The following is a 17,057-nucleotide window of genomic DNA, read 5'->3' as shown; positions in this document are numbered from 1 at the left end:
GCGGTCCACATTTGGTTACCTCTGCATCACTGCTGCTGTCAGTTGGTCGCTTTTACTCAAATTTAGTTTCATGGTGACCTCGGACGAGGACCACAATGCACTTCTTCATGAACTGCTGATGGTTTTTGCACAATGCACAAAGACTTTGAGCATTATACACCTTTGTGCATCTTGTTGGAGACGCGTCGTTGTCCAAACTGCATTCCTATTCTGTTATGATGGGCTTTTCTCGCCATTTACAAATTGGAAGAGGATATTACTGTGACCTCTGTTCCACACATGATAGCAATTTCCCATCTGCCTTGCCACCTGAGAGTCAAACGGATATTTAAAATTCTGAAATATCAATTTAAATGCAAAAACAAATTGTATGTGATGTTTTTTTCTTCTTCTCGTCATTGGTGACTGGGCTGAGATCATCAACCTACTACACTTTAAATCACATTTGGTAGGAACCCGGACTCAAACCCAGGGTCCCAGTGGTGCCGGCTCGGCATCTTTGACCTCTGAGCCACCGGACCACCTCTAAGAACAACGTCCTAGACGCACGTCCGCTCCTGAGCGATCAGTTTCACATCCAAATTGCTCTCGGAAGTCACGTAGCCTACTCGTCCCCCCAAATTACTTTGCCCACATCTGAGCAAGCAGTCGCACAATCAGAGCACCCCTCTGTCCCCAGCCCTCTTGCTGGTTAACTCCAAGCCCTATCCACGTCAGGATCGTAACTACCAATTGCGAGTTCGCAGACGTGTCACGTGACGATGAGTCGCACGTCGCTGTAAATTCGCCGAGCGGGTTGTCTTCTACTGTGGACAATGGGGTTTGTGTCAACGTGCGACCAATTCGGTTTGCCCAACGGCTTCCCCTTGCGCGCGTGCTTGTGGCGTTGTCTCGGCGCAGAACCTGTTCAAGTTTGAGGGCGACGGCTACGCATCCATCGTGCAGCTCATCGAGCACCACGTTTCCTCAAAGCAGGTGGTCACTAAGAAGTCACGTGTCGTGCTCGTGCGGCCCATCGGCAAGGTACGACAAAGCGTCATCGTCGTCATTGTCATTATACAAACATTACACTGGTTGTCTTCTTTGTTGTCACCATCATTATCCTGATCACCAGCATCATCGTTATCTCCATTGTCATCCATGAGAGGTTTTTGGGTTAGATCGCGTAAATATATAAATGTGTCTTTAAACCCGCCACCACCCGACACAGCCAACTAGTAATGGTTGTCACGTAAACAGAAAGTGGCCAATTCGTCACTAGAGCAGCACGCTGGTGTGTTGAAGAGCCAAGCCACAACATTTACAATCTGAGTACGACGTTTCGCCAGTAATTACAACCAGCTTCATCAGGCGACAGCCAGATTTGTGGAGAAGTCCACCTGTTTCGTTCCTTATGTAGAGGCGTAGATGTGTTGACCACCCTTCTGTGCTCTTGCACAATGTGGGGGGAGGATTACAGAGGCAACGTACATGATGCATGTGCCTTATGCGAGCCCTTTGAACTTGTCCTTCCTGTCTATTGTGTTTATTAAAATAGCCCTACCAACGGTAATCCCGATTGAAGTACGCTGCCCTTTGTAGGCATGCATTTAAATAATATATTATTTTATGATTCGCTTCCACGCAGCACTTAGACGGTAGCTAACCGAACGGTTAAAGTTATTTTGATTTCTTTCAATTTCGATAGATTCTCTAATTAGTCTTTGCCAGTATTAGCTAGTTTTGCTCAAAACTTCAACATTATCAAAATCAATTGAGTGTTATATTTTTCTGATGTTCTTTTAGTCTTATGCTGATCATTCGTCCTGTTTGCCAAACATAACATTTACCACACGTGCAGTTAATCCTATACACACCTTCTGTTTATAGCTTCGGTAATACATCTTTTGTACCAGATATTAAATTCTGGATCTTATGTACCGTGCCAAATCTGACTCGGATGTTTTGTTTTTCCAAACATCTGGCTAGTTTATCAGTTACTCTCCCAATGTACAGTATTTTGATCGTTTTAACTACTTGGGCAGTTTCAATGCTCTTGTTATTTGATTTGGTTTTGGTATTCAATTCCCTGTTGATTTGTACATCATTGTAACCGTTCATTTACAGCGCTTCTTTAACATGTTGAATTTCACTTCTCAGACTGTCACCATCTGACACTGTCTTAGCTCGATGAATGAGTGTCTTGATAATTGCAGATTTCTGTGCGGGGTGATGGTATGACTCTGCATTCAGATAGGCATCAGTATGTGTTTTCTTTCGGTAAACACCGTGTGTTATTTTACCATTTCGACCCCGTCCGAGCAGAATATCCAGAAATGGTAGAGTTCTGTCAGCTTCCACTTCTACGGTGAACTGGATGGATGGGTTTTGCGAGTGGAGATGATTTAGAAATGCGTTCAGTGTATCTTTGCCGTGTGGCCAGACCACCAATGTGTCTTCCACATATCTAAACCAAGCAGATGGTTTTAGTGTGCTTGAAGCTATTGCTTTTGTTTCAAAATCTTCCATGTACAAATTCGCTATCACAGGAGACAAAGGAGAGCCCATTGCTGCTCCTTCCTTTTGTTTATAGAAGTCACCTTGCCACAAGAAGTAGCTGTTCTTTAGACAGTGTTCAGCTAGTCTTGGGATATATTTGGCTAAACCTTTGTTCGTTACCAGAGTGTCGAGTAATTTAATTGACTCGTTGACCGGAACCCTCGTGAACAGAGAGGTCACATCAAAACTTACGAGAATATCATTAGGATTAAGCTTAATATCTTTATTTACATTTACGAGATGTTCAGAGATTTTGATGAACGAAGACGTCCTACCGATATAGGACTGTATTTGTTTATTTACGTATTATGCTAATTTGTACGTGGCAGAGCCTATTGTACTATGGGTCTTAATTGGACATCAGGCTGTGTGCTTTGGGTGGGCAGATTTGTGCCAGAAAGGCATTGCGTGTTAACCAAAAATTAATTGACTTGACTGTCCACCGCCACTTGGTAAGCCTGCCGACAGCCTCGGCTCACTATTCAAGAGCGTCAGAAACCCGGATTCAAACCTAGGTGGTTACTGCTGTATGCGGCCTGTAATGCAGCACTGTAGAGACGGAGCATTTGTGGGTCATTCTCACGTTAGTAGGCATCGAGGTCGCCATGTCCTGGATTGCCAGGGTATCGTGCCAGTACAGCAAGCCGGGTTAATTTCCATCTGTATGGGGATTGGAATTGGGGAGAAATCCTCTTAATATAGGACTACAGAGCTTGGGCAATTGTTTGTGCTGGTTATGGCTACTTTGCTACTCGCCTGTGGTTTCTCCGTGCCTCTGACAAATTCTACAGCGTGTTGAGATGCAATGTGTGTGTGTGAAGGACGCCATATAAATATGATATATATTTATGTATGTGTTACTTTGACTTCTTTGCAGGACAAATGGATTTTAAATCATGACGACATTGTCCTCCAGGAGAAGCTTGGACGGGTGAGTGGATCGGTGTTGTGTGTGTGTCTGCGTTTGTGTCTGTACGTCTGTGTTCGTGTTGGAGGAGGGGTGATGGGGATGGTGTTGAAGAGAGCTGGCGCAGTGATGAGTGTACCGCATGATTAACCCACCGACCTAAGTTTGAATCATGCCTATGGCTATGTGATAGCAGTCTTACACGTGAACATCGCACCGCAGTCACACACATGAACATCGCACTGCATAACATATAAAAAAATGGTAACATAATAGAATGATTCAGAAGCTAGGGGCGTGCATGGGCTAAGGAATGAGTGACAGCGATAGAGGTGTTATGAAAGGGTAGGGGAGAGACGGGAAGGAGTGGATGAGCGAGGGGAGGGAAGGAGGAAGAGAATGGGCAATAGGGAATAGGTGAGCTCTGTGTTCGTAATCGTGGCTATCGAGTTGCCGTGTGGCCTCAATTGCAGAACAAGCGACACCGTGGATAGCCACGGTTTCACGTCGCAGGTGTTCCACTGTCTCGTGCTCTTGCATCGAGCGCCTTCAACAGGAAGGGCGCCAACGGCTGACATCCCCCAGCGCTGTCGTTCCTCCGTCTGTGTCAGGGAAACTTCGGGGAGGTTTACAAGGGCCTGCTCAAGCCGGAGAACGTGAGCGTGGCCGTGAAGACATGCCGGGACAACCTGCCCACGGACATGAAACACAAGTTTCTCATGGAAGCCCGGTGGGTGGTGGGAGCGCACCCACATGAGAGGCATTGCTCACTCGTAACGCCTCGTGTGTGTGTTTCTGCCACTCGTAGCATTGTGCCAATGCGTTACGCCGCATGTTGGTTTCATTCAATCCAGAGGTGCGCAGTAAACCGTAGACAATCGAGAATGCAGCCGGAACCGGTGCCAATAATTGCCAAAGCTCTGTGGCCCTATATTGTTGTGTTTGGCCAACTCTTATACCATGTAAGTGTTTTGTACACGTGGTAGTAGGCCGGAGTAAACTAAACTATTCTTTTTTTTTACCAGGTAAGCCTCACTGAGCTATATAGCTCTTTTTCAGAAATGACCTGCCCACAAATGATAGCCCAACTAAGTGACTTATCATTATAATGTGGAAATTTTGTTGCAGCCAAATACTCTTGTGATGTTGAGTCTAAATGTGGAGGGGAAAACTGGAGGACCCGGAGAAAAAGCCACACGACCACGGGCAGAACATGCAAATCCTAAATAAACAGGCGTCGGGCTCAGGATTGAACCCATGACCTCCTGCATGCCAGGCGGGACAGATAACATTTCGCCACCACGGCAGAGTACCAGGAGACAACCCACGCATGCGAGGGAGGGGGTAACACTTAACCCCGTACATACATTTTATTATTATTAATTAACTTGCTGTGCTGCCATGAGACCCTGGCAAGCCGGGAGGTTGGCGACCTCGACGCCCACTGGCAGCGAGGGGGTTGCACGTATGTTGGTGCTGGACTGAAGGGCGTCCAGCGTAGCCACAGGGCACCCCACGGGGGCGGCCCCGACGCGCACCCAGTGTAAAATATTGAGTCTGCGGCCGGACTGAGATGCGCACGGCCTTTGCTGACCCATCGTCAATCTCGTTGGTTGCCCATGAGCCGGTCTCGCTGTGCGTACAGCCCAAGTTAATTTGGATCTCGTGGTCCAAGTGTGCGGGAGTGTTTATCTCACGTCGATAAAACTGCACATCGATTTGTTCAGTTTCTTTTCACTTTATTACAACGACATTCGAGCCCGACAAACCACACTGTAAAGTTCCAACAACAGGATACAAAATGTATGTATGTTGAATTTCTTTCGCACCATATGTAGCCAACTGTGCTAAATCGGAGGTTCAGTGCTGAGTCTATGGGTTGGGTTTATTACATGGCCAGTATGCACTCTATGCTGAACTGCTTTCGCACCTTACGTAGCCAACCAGAGGTGCGGGGGAAGGACAACAAACTAAAAACAAGAAGCAGTTCTCAATAAAATGAGTTTATGTATGTGTCAGCGGGCATCCATTCCGGCTCGGCGGAAGCACGTGACAGGAGAAGGAAGGGGAATAGGGACCCCCACTGCCCCAGCCAAGGGGGGGTCTCGCGCAAGTGGGAAAGATGAAGATTTAAATGGGGAGGGGAAACAGGGAGGGGGAGGAGAAGAATAACAGCCAGCATGCTAAGGGTAAGTCAGGGTTAGCGGGGGGGGGAGGGAAAAACAGAGGAGGGGGAAGCACAGAAAAAGCTGAAAAGAAAAAAAGTTACCTACATGCATGCGGCTAAAGGGGCTTATAAGCCAAGTTGTTCATCGCTCCTAATTCCGCTCCCACTTGATAAAACTACAAATTTCAATTGGTGTGACGTGAGCGGGCCACCATGGTTTTGGGCACGGTCTCCGCTGAGAAGCAGGTTTAACCACGAACAGCGGGAACTCAGAGATTGCACCCAGGATCTCGGCAGCGTCGACCATTATAAACTATAAAATGAACTTAACAATTTTTCTTTTAGCCGGTAAGGCCCACTGAGCTATTTAGCTCTTTTTCAGAAGGGACCTGGCTACAAATGATAGCTCAACTAAGTGGCTTATCCTCATTTGCAAAATTTATAGCGGTGAAATACTCAACGCATGTTGATTCTAAATGTGGGGGGGAAAACCGGAGAGGACCAGGAGAAAAATCCACGTGACTACATGGAGAACTCCAATTATACAGCGGCAGGCGTCAGGGTCAGGATCGAACCCACGACCTCCTGCATACCAGGCGAGGTAGTTAACATCTCGCCACCGGGGGCACCTTCAGTGGGCGCCACATCCCCTGGGCAGGCGGCACGTTGGTTGATGTCGCTTGTCGTTTTGCGTCGCAGGATTCTCAAGCAGTATGACCACCCCAACATCGTCCGCCTCATCGGAGTGTGCACGCAGAAACACCCTGTCTACATCGTCATGGAGCTTGTGCAAGGTTCCCCCCCCTCATTCGCTCCTCACTCAGTTGCGCAACTCATTCACTCGAGTTAATTCACTCACTATTATTCTTATTATTATGCTCACTCTATCCCATTCATTCACTCTTGTTCATACGCTCAATCACTTATTCACTTTTGTTAATTCCACCGCCAGTGCACCATACTGGCCTAGCAGCACTTATTCCAGCTCTCACAAACAAACATTGACTTGCTGTGAAAGACCCAACGCAGAAGATCTCTGGGTTGATCTTCCACGAAGCTCATGGTCCACCCTAAACCACGCCCACTGCGCAAACCATGGCAGCAAATGCGGACACCTGATGCGCGAATAAAAAAATTATAACTCCCCAGTATGCGACCTGTGGTCATCCAGAAAAGATCGTACAACGTATAACGACGCAGTGCCTGATCCACAAATACGAAGGAGGCATTACAGCGATGATACACTCCGCTGGCTCCTGACACGGTTGTCTGAATTGACCAGATGAATGTGAAATTGTAATTTGTTGTTGTGTATCTACATCAGCGGCCATACTAAAGAAAAAGAAGACTTACCCCAGCAGTCTGAAAAGGCTATATGAGGGGTGTGCGTGGGGGAGCGGTGGCGCAGTCGTTAGCGCATCGCACAACGAACCTGGCGACCGGAGTTCAATTCCAGCTCGCATCGATGACTAATATCTGAGCCAGTCTTGCCCCTCTGCTCGGTCGACTCAACCTTAAATGAGTCCACGGTGCGGTGTGTAAACTAAGGCGGCTGAGTGTACTGCAGGCTACACCATTCCCGAATGTGGTGTGCTGGCCTTCATCGGCGTTTGCGAACGGCACTTGCCCCAAACAGTCCGGAAAAGGCTATACATAGAGGATATTTGTCCTTTGTCTCTGTGCGTGAGCAGGTGGTGACTTCCTGTCATTCCTGCGGAAGGACACTTCACGTGTCCTCACACAGCAGCAGCTCGTGAAGATGATGGAGCAGGCGGCAGCTGGCATGACATACCTGGAGGGGAAGAACTGCATACATCGGTACGGCCCCCCTCCCCCCCCTTACAATTCCTCCTACCCAATGTCCCACCCCACAATTCTCACAACCAAATTCAGAAACTAGATTCGACGATTCGCTTGACACTGCACAAAACCATCTTCCCGAATGCGTGAAATCGTAGCGGCCCTGTAAACAGCATTCCTGAGTTCTGCCCATTTTTGTGTGCCTCATCACACACTAAAGGCGCTCCCCACTTTCATGACACAATGGGAAACCTAGGAACCCCATCGTAAATCGGATTGTTGTAAACCGGGACCCTGTTTTCCCATAGACAGTAGAAACAGTGGAAACATCACTTGCCAATGTGTTTTCCTTTCATCGGCCATATTCAATAGGGTTAGAGAGGTGAAAAAATACACAAAAACACTGGAGAATATAAAACACAAGTCAGCTTTATTGATCACATTACCCATGCATGCAGGAGGTACATGGCAGTGAGATTTTTTGTTCCCGTGTTGCTCTCAGCTTGTGGAAATTAGCAACAACTATGTAAACAGCAGCAACAATATTAAAACATTTAAATAAAATTATTAAAAACTAAGTAAAATCGCTATGCAGATGATAAAAGTGACATGTGCTTAGCAGAAATAGGGTCCGCTGCAGGTGAGCTAAAAATGATCTTGTTATGCAAAATGTTCTTGTTTGGTTAATGTCTCGTGTAGTCGGTGGGGGGAGAGGGGGTGTGAATGGGGATAGTGGGGAGCAAAATCAGGGTTGGTGGGGCTTGGGCGGATATTGCGCGAGGCTCTGCTCAGCTGAGCATCCAGATGGCCTGGGGATAGAAGCTGTCCCTGAGGCGGTTGGTGGTAGCCGCAATCCTGGACTTCCTCTTGGATTGTTTTCTGATGAAAAGGCCATGGCCCAGGTGGCTGGAATATCGGCGATGATCTTTTGGGCCTTTGCGACGCACCTCTTGGTGTATAGGTCTCTCAGGGTGGGCAGCACGCCACCTGTGATCCGATGGGCGGACCACATCACCTTCTGAAGCCTCTGCCGGTCCCATTCGGTGCAGTTACCGTACCAGGTGGTGATGCAGCCAGTCAAGATGCTCTCAATGGTGCACCTGTAAAAGTTCCTGAGAACAGGTGCGGATATGCCAAATGTCCTCAGCCTTCTGAGGTTATCAAGGGGCTGCTGGGACTTCTTCACCAGTGTATCCACATGCCGTGACCATTTCAGGTCCTCTGAGATGTGAACTCCGAGGAACCTGAAGCTGTTGACCCGCTCCACTTGAGTCCCCTTTGATGGTTAGTGGCACGTCCTTACCCCTCTTCCTGAAGTCCAGATTCAGCTCCTTGGTCTTGCCAACATTGAGCTCAAGGTTGTTCCCTTGACACCACGTCGAGAGTGCCGTCACCTCATCCACGTAAGCCGTGGTGTCGTTGTTGGTGATCGGGCTCAGCACTGTCGTGTCGTCGGCGAACTTGATGATGGTGTTGGAGCTGTACCTGGCTGTACAGTCGATAGTGTAGATGGAGTACAGGAGGGGGCTAAGCACACATCCTTGGGGGGCACCTATGTTGACGGTGAGGTAATATGAGATGTTATTGCCAATCTTTACCGCCTGAGGTCTTCCCGTTGGAAAGTCCAGCACCCAACTGCAGAGGGTGGCGTTCACAGCCAAGGCCTCCAGTTTTTGAGATTAGGATGGAGAGCACTGGTATTGTATGCTGAGCTGTCATCGATAAACAGCTTTCTCACATAGTTACCCTCCTTCACCTCCACGTGGGACAGTGCCTTATGCAATGTAATTGCAATAGCATCGTCCGTGGGCCTGTTAGTGCGATACGCACACTGCAGGGGGTCCAGTGTATCTGGTAGGATGGAGCTGATGTGTTTCTTGATTGCCCTCTCGAAGCACTTCATGATGGTGGGGGTGAGCTCTACGGGTCTGTGGATATTAAGTCACGTCATTTTGGCCTTTTTGGGGACCGGAATGATGGTAGACGTCTTGAGGCAATTTGGAACGACAGCCTGGGCGAGGGAAAGGTTGAAGATGTCTGTTAACACAGGGGCCAGCTGGAGTGCACATGCCCTGAGGACACGTCCCGGTATCCCGTCTGGGCCGGCTGCCTTGTGTGTGTCAACCTGCCGTAGGATCTGTGTCACCTCACCTCTGTTGAGCCTAAGGACGCCTGCAGGAGAGCTGTGGTTGGTGCGATGGGGGGTAGACGGAGGTGGGGGACGTGGGGGTAGACGGAGGTGGGGGACGTAGGGGGAGGCGGGGGGGACTGTGGAGCTGGCGGTGGCAATGGTTGCTGTGCTTGCCTCGAACCGTCCGTAGAAGGTGTTGAGCTGGTCGGGGAGGGAGGTGTTGTTGATTACCTCGCAGCTTCTTATCCCTTTATATTCTATGGTTCTTTCGGTAAAGTCACGTAGATTGAAAAAGAATAACATGATGGACTGTAATCCACGCCACAGGCTCCAAGAGTTGTAGTCGCAGTGTGGGGCCTCCAACTTGTCCCTGTATTATCTCTTGCCCGCCTTGATGGCTTTTCGGACTGCGTATTTGGCCCTCCTGATTGCAGTGGGGTCTCTGGATTTTTTGTGCTTCGTGTTGGTCCTTCAGTGCTGCTTTGACTGCCGCGTTTTTAACCCTGGGGTTGTCAATTGGGTAAGAATGGACAGCTCCTCTCCAAGTCACAGACTGCCCAAATGCATTCGGCGTCATGACGGAAGATACGTCCTCAATCAAGTTTCTGCGTCGTAAATCAAGTTTCTGCATCGTAAATCAAGTTTATGCATTGTAAATCGATCCATGGTAGCATTGTGAATGTCGTAATTGTGGATTGTTGTTAATCGGACCGTCGTAAACCATAGACCTGACAAAATAGGTCTGTCGGTCAGTTGTCTCGAGACTCTATCAGATTCCGGTCTAGAACTGTGGTTGCCAACATTCTACTTGTTGTGTTCTCCTTACCAGACCTATCAACCGTCCGCATACCCCTGCCAGCGTGCACAGCACCCCAAATACACTTAGATCTCGCTTAACGCACAAGACTCCTTCTTGGAGACGTGAGCACTAATCGAATCGGTGCTCAAAGGGATCATTATACCATTGTATATATGGGGTTGCGTTCCCGACAGTGTTATTTCTGACATGCGAACAGTATATGAGAGCTTCATTGGGGGTATTGGTAATAGCGCGAATAATATATCATACAGATGGTAAACATTACTTTACATAATGTTTATTTATTATAAGATCAGTAAGTATTGTGTACTTTACTCACGAGTGCATCCAACTGATGCTCACTGCCGCAACCGGCCTCATCACTTGCATTTTAACATCCAAAGTGAGACTCTTATGTATTTATTTTTAGTGATTGCCTTACCTTTCCTATACTTTGCACTCCTATCGTTTTTTGTATTGTTTGTTGTAACTTTCTGACCTGCCCCTACTGGACATCTGTGACAAAGCGCTTCATAGCTCATTGGATTTACCAGTATAAATAAAGATTCTGATGATTCTCTTTTTACACTTTGGTCACATTTCCAGCACTAACGCTTGCAGGCCTTTTCCCATACATTACGCCTCTAAAGTGCTCATTAAAAAACACCCCAAAAAAATGTCGGGAGAGACCAAGGCGGAGGGAGTTAAAATGTCGGTGGGTGGCGGGGGTGTGTTGTTTATAAACTCGCAAGTGCTGCCGCGTGTCTCTGAGCGCTCAGTGCCTGCCCAAGCGTTTCCGTGCTCTCACTTGGTTCCCCAGGACAAAGAGCGCGATAGCGAATTGTCGTTCTATGGGGTCATTTCTAAAAGCGAGGCCTTCCTATAACTAACTAATTGGCAAGTATAACTTTTATTACATTGACACGTAAGTAAACACCAAAGACATTTAGTTCACGCTTAATCAAACTAAGCACAATTTTATATTTACACTTTTTAATGACACTTCAGAAATTACGACTCTACAGTTGAATATGAGTCCGCCTGCCATCGCCGTCAAGCGGAGGGGGAAGGCTGTGGGTCACTGTGTGCGGAAGGACGGAAGGATTTTTCTGACGTACGTTTGTGCCTCTGCGTAATAAACGTAAAATCAACGTTGCCTCACGAAAGAGACTCCAGCGCCCAGCACAACCACCCAGAACAGACTGGTGTACGAGCGCGCGGACCCCCAGACCCCAGGTCGGGACACCGTTCCCCGCTTTTTGTACTTAATTTGTTGTCCTTCCACAGATCGATTAGCGCGGTTGTCTACGTACGGTGTGAAATAAGTTCAACATACATAATGCTCATAGACTCAACACTGCCCATAGACTCAGCACTGCCCATAGACTCAACACTACTCATAGACTCAACACTGCTCATAGACTCAACACTGCCCATAGACTCAGCACTGCCCATAGACTCAACACTGCCCATAGACTCAACACTGCCCATAGACTCCGCATTGCCCATAGACTCCGCACTGCCCCATAGACTCAACACTGCCCATAGACTCAACACTGCCCCATAGACTCAGCACTGCCCATAGACTCAACACTGCCCCATAGACTCAACACTGCCCACAGACTCAGCACTGCCCATAGACTCAGCACTGCCCCATAGACTCAGCACTACCCATAGACTCAACACTGCCCATAGACTCAGCATTGCCCATAGACTCAACACTGTCCATAGACTCAACACTACCCATAGACTCAACACTGCCCATAGGCTCAACACTACTCATAGACTCCGCATTGCCCATAGACTCAACACTGCCCATAGACTCAGCACCGCACCTCCAATTATTACGGTTGGCTACGTATGGTGTGAAAGAAGTTCATACATGACCACGCAGTGGTGTGGAGGGTGGGAGGAGATGCCCGTGTCTCTATGTGCGTGCCCCCATGTGCGTGCAGTGACCTGGCAGCGCGGAACTGCCTGGTGGGGGATGCGATGTCACTGAAGATCAGCGACTTCGGCATGTCGCGCGAGGAGGAGGACGGGGTCTACTCGGCCTCCGGGAGCCTACGGCAGGTCCCCATCAAGTGGACGGCACCCGAGGCCCTCAACTTCGGTACCCTTTGGGGGAGGGGGGGCGGGGGACGTGGGGGGGTGGGGGAACAACGGAAACATTTTGCGGGTTCATCGTCAAGTGCTCGGCACAACTGCCACCACGGGGGGTGACGGAGTGACAACGCTTGTGTCTCACAGCAAGGGCTCCTGGGTTTTAATTCCTGACTCGGTCACCTTTCTGCATGGAGTTGGTATGTTCTGCCCCTGTTACTGCGTCGGTTTCTCCTGATTCTCCGGTACCCTCCCGTTACGAAAACAAAAGTGATATTGGCCAAACACATCCCAATGCTGAAGCATCACCTGTAGATCCCTCAGTTGGGGTTAACGTAAGCACTGCTACTGCGACTGCAAAAACTTGGCAAGGAGCTTCCTGATAAAAGGATCTTGAGACTTGGTGAGTCCATCCTGGGTAAATGAGCAGGATTGCTGGTAAACAGCCTCTCACTCAGAACAGCAACCAAGGAAGGCTGTCCTAAAGAATAATTAATATATAAAATATATTAAAAAAGATAATGAATATTATAATGAATATTATCTTTTTGAATATTTGTTGGAACGGTTTCAAATATTTTTTTTTACATTGGGAGAAGTAGTTCAGGTGGTTTCCCCTTCTGTTACTCAATGCGTGCAGTTTATCGTTGGCTTATTGTCGTTGACCTTTGGTGACCCTGCATAGATCTCCATGTCACTGAAGCACGGTGCTCCTCCACCACCACAAGGGAGAGGAAGAACATCTGGATTGGGCAGCCAGCAGAGAGAGGGAATGAACTGACAGAGCAGAGAGAGAGAATGAGCTGACGGAGGGGATTGGGCAGGTAGCAGAGAGAGGGAAACACAAAGATGGGCCAAGACCACAAACAGGTGCTTGGGAAGGCAGCCAGTACCGGCACCAACAATTGCTCAATTTCTGTGGTTTTATATTGAGAAGATGTTTGGCCAACTTCATGAATGAGTGTTTATACATGTGGGAAGAAACCACAGCACCTGGTGAAAGTCATCGAGCGCTTTTAGATGCACGTTTCCGCGGCCGTCTGAAACGCTCTTCCGATATTAGGAAGCCACTGGAGCCATGCATCTTTAAATCTTGATTGAAAACGCATTTCTTTAGAAGCGCTTTTTGTATTTATTTTCTTGCCCTTCCCCCACACCTCCGGTTAGCACAGTTGGCTACGTACAATTGTGAAATAAGTTTAACATACATATGTAATGACTGATGGCGAAGTAGTAAAATGAGCCACTTTTATTTGAATACTTCCGTAATAAAGGACCACCCTAGGCTTCGTGCTTGTCTTCCAACTTGTATCTTCCTCCGAAAGTCTCCACTCCTCTTGCTCTCCCGTTTTATATTCCTTAGCCCCCTGTCTCGAACCTTCTCGTCTTGTTTTTTACCTTTAGCCAATCCCTGTCCTTGCCCTCTAAACGGATCCTTTCTCTTGCCCCGTTTTCTCGCTCAACCCTTATTCCTCCAATCCCTTGAAGAGTCTGCGTTCCGACCAATCACCATGGAGGCCTCTTTCTTCCAATCGGAGACCTTTGTTTATTTTATATTTTCAAATAGCCATTAGGCTATTTAATACGTAAGCCACGATATGCAGCCATTAGGCTGCATATTGTGGCTGCATATTGGCTTGGGGTAATTGTTCGGTCATTACACATACATACAAACGAGAGGGGAGTAACTCAATCCCCTTGAAATCAGGGACGTGTGGTCCGGGGAGGCAGGGGAGGCAGAGCCTCACCTGTCATACTCCAATGAAAATAGATGTTAGAAAAAGTAAAAAAAAAGAATAATCAAATAAAATAAATATTAAGATTGTTCCACTGATCTGTGTTATAAATGTCACTTCTAAACGATTCCAATAATTTTTATAGTCAAAATCGCCAAATTGGCGGAGCTCCGCTACAAATACAGGAAGCGACGAGAGGTGAGGCAGCGACGAGCTCAGCCTCCCCTCTGATTGCGCAACCCCTCAGTAACTAGATGGAGCGCGGGCAATAAGCGCGTGCCTGTTACTATCACAGTATGTCACCAATGTAATGTTTGTAGACCCCTTCATTTCATCTCCTCGCCTTCCATACTCCAGGTAACTTATTTCACGTATGTATATAAAGATATTTATGCTTGCTGGTTTCATCATGAAACTGCAATGAAAAAGCTCCAGGGGAGGCAGCTATCACATCTGCCTCACTGAGGGGGACGTGTCTAACACGCCCTCCTTAGTGAGGACACGCCCCCTCGGTGAGGACACGCCCCCCTCAGTGTGTGAATCTGGCTCTGACACGAGCCAGTTCCTCCCCAGCCATTGACCTCACCGCACGTCACTGCTTGAAATGGAAGTTAACCCACTTGCTGTACTGCAGCACCCCTGGCAAGCTAAGAGATGGCGACCTCAACGCATGTGGGTAAGGGGAAGGAGTTTAGCGAATGTGTGTGATCCACCAACCCTCGCCGCCTTCCCGCATCGCTGGGTTACGGGTCCACGAGCAGCACTGCCACCCGGCGGGTGTTTCACCGTTGTGTCCCCACCCACCACTGTGCAGGCACATTCTCCACGTGTAGCGACGTGTGGAGTTTCGGCGTGCTGCTGTGGGAGACGTTCAGCCTGGGCAGCATGCCCTACCCCGGCATGACTAACCAAGAGGCTCGCGAGCAGGTGGAACGCGGTGAGTGCCGGGCACACCACACACACCACACACACACACTCCGTGTAGCCTTTAACGGACTGCTGGCACAAGTGCAGTGAGCGAGAAACGTTTAAGGGCATCGCACGAGGTGGCGTGGCCGCCTTCGTCTCCCCTGTGCCGATATTTACATGCCCCTCACCAGGTGCTCGTATAAGGCCGAGTAAAACTAGGGGTAGGCCCAGGATCAGTTTGTATATTTGTTGCTGATTTTGACCACGAGTGGCGATCGAACTCGCGGGTTGCCAAGTTGGTTGGGCAGTGTGCTAACCTCTGCAACACCGCTCGCGTGCCGAGCCCACGCGTATGCACATACATTTGCAACGATGCCTCCACGTGACGTACACAAGATGTTTCGGAAAGTGTTGTTAGCGAGCACCCCTTCAAGGCTAGAAGGATGCACATATTCGAACTCAATTGGGCAAACAGAGGTGTACTTAATAGACAAATGAAAAAAATACCCCGTTTTTCCTTACAAGCCTGGACGAGAATCAACGGTGGAAGGGCATGGGGGCCTGCCACACCCCCCACCCCACCTCTCAATGTGCAGTGCAGACCTTAATTGGTACTCGATAACAATACTTGCCCCAGCAATGTTGAAGGTTACATGAATGAGGGGTGGGCATTTTTGTCTCTTGTGTCCAGGCTACCGGCTGGAGGCCCCAGAGAAATGCCCGCGGGAGGTTCACCAACTCATGCTGCGCTGCTGGCAGTACGAGCCCAAGCAGCGGCCTCGCTTTTCCGACCTTCAGCGCGAGCTCTCCTCCCTCAGCAAAAAACACTTTGCGTGAGCTGGCCCCTCGCCCGCCCTCTCAATCGCCCGCCCTCTCAATCGCCCGCCCTCTCAATCGCCCGCCCGCCTGCCGTCCGCCCGGCTCGCCTGATTTGTTCCCTCTTTCAGTCGCCTCTTCACTCATTCGCTCTACTTTTCACCTGTTTGTTAATTGCATTCATTCATTCATTGGCTCGCATCCGTGTTCATTTGTTTCTGCTCAAACTTGATTTGGAGCTTTCGTGACTGCAGGAATTACTCTTTGGTTCTTTCGGTAAAGTCACGTGGAAAGAAAAAATAAATTAATTAATAGCATACGATGTTTCGATTGCAGCACAATCAATCATCATCAGGTACAAATGAAAGAGAAAACAAACCTAGTGAACTTAGAAATATAATGCAATACAACACAGAGCTACCTGGTTGATTACGTTCTTCCAAAGATTGCTAAATTTGAGAGGGAGACAAGACACAGACACGGAGACACAAAGACAGACACACAAGCAGAGAGAGACAACACAGAGACACACAGAGATAGAGAGAGAGAGACAACACAGAGACACACAGAGAGAGAGAGAGACAACACAGAAACACACATAGAGAGAGAGAGACAACACAGAGACACACAGAGATAGAGAGAGAGAGACAACACAGAGACACACAGAGATAGAGCGAGAGAGACAACACAGAGACACATAGAGATAGAGAGAGAGACAACACAGAGACACACAGAGATAGAGAGAGACAACACAGAAACACACAGAGATAGAGAGAGAGAGACAACACAGAGACACACAGAGATCGAGAGAGAGAGACGACACAGAAACACACAGAGAGAGAGAGACAACACAGAAACACACAGAGATAGAGAGAGAGAGACAACACAGAGACACAGAGAGAGAGAGAGAGAGACAACACAGAGACACACAGAGATCGAGAGAGAGAGACGACACAGAAACACACAGAGGTAGAGAGAGAGAGACAACACAGAAACACACAGAGAGAGAGAGAGACAACACAGAAACACACAGAGATAGAGAGAGAGAGACAACACAGAGACACAGAGAGAGAGAGAGACAACACAGAGACACACAGAGAGAGAGAGAGAGACAACACAGAGACACACAGAGATAGAGAGACAACACAGAG

At 48.4% G+C, this 17,057-nt stretch overlaps 1 protein-coding gene across 4 annotated transcripts in view; it reads left to right on the top strand.

Moving 5' to 3' along the window:
* LOC133345691 (tyrosine-protein kinase Fer-like) overlaps positions 1–16,598 on the top strand; it is a 68,220-nt gene extending 51,622 nt beyond the window's left edge. For all 4 annotated transcript variants that reach the window (XM_061556758.1, XM_061556846.1, XM_061556931.1 and 1 more), the window contains 8 exons: positions 901–1,023; positions 3,416–3,469; positions 4,057–4,175; positions 6,312–6,406; positions 7,304–7,430; positions 12,298–12,455; positions 14,996–15,118; positions 15,782–16,598. In XM_061556758.1, the coding sequence (XP_061412742.1) occupies positions 901–1,023; positions 3,416–3,469; positions 4,057–4,175; positions 6,312–6,406; positions 7,304–7,430; positions 12,298–12,455; positions 14,996–15,118; positions 15,782–15,927 (945 nt within the window). In that variant the 3' untranslated portion in view covers positions 15,928–16,598. The remainder of the gene's footprint in view (positions 1–900; positions 1,024–3,415; positions 3,470–4,056; positions 4,176–6,311; positions 6,407–7,303; positions 7,431–12,297; positions 12,456–14,995; positions 15,119–15,781) is intronic.
* Positions 16,599–17,057: the final 459 nt, after the last annotated feature.

Source organism: Lethenteron reissneri, chromosome 1, assembly GCF_015708825.2.
Source record: "Lethenteron reissneri isolate LAM-NWPU_2019-01 chromosome 1, ASM1570882v1, whole genome shotgun sequence".
Classification (NCBI taxonomy): domain Eukaryota; kingdom Metazoa; phylum Chordata; class Hyperoartia; order Petromyzontiformes; family Petromyzontidae; genus Lethenteron; species Lethenteron reissneri.
The sequence above is the reverse complement of the archived record's forward strand: the minus strand, read 5'-3'. Positions and strand labels throughout refer to the sequence as shown.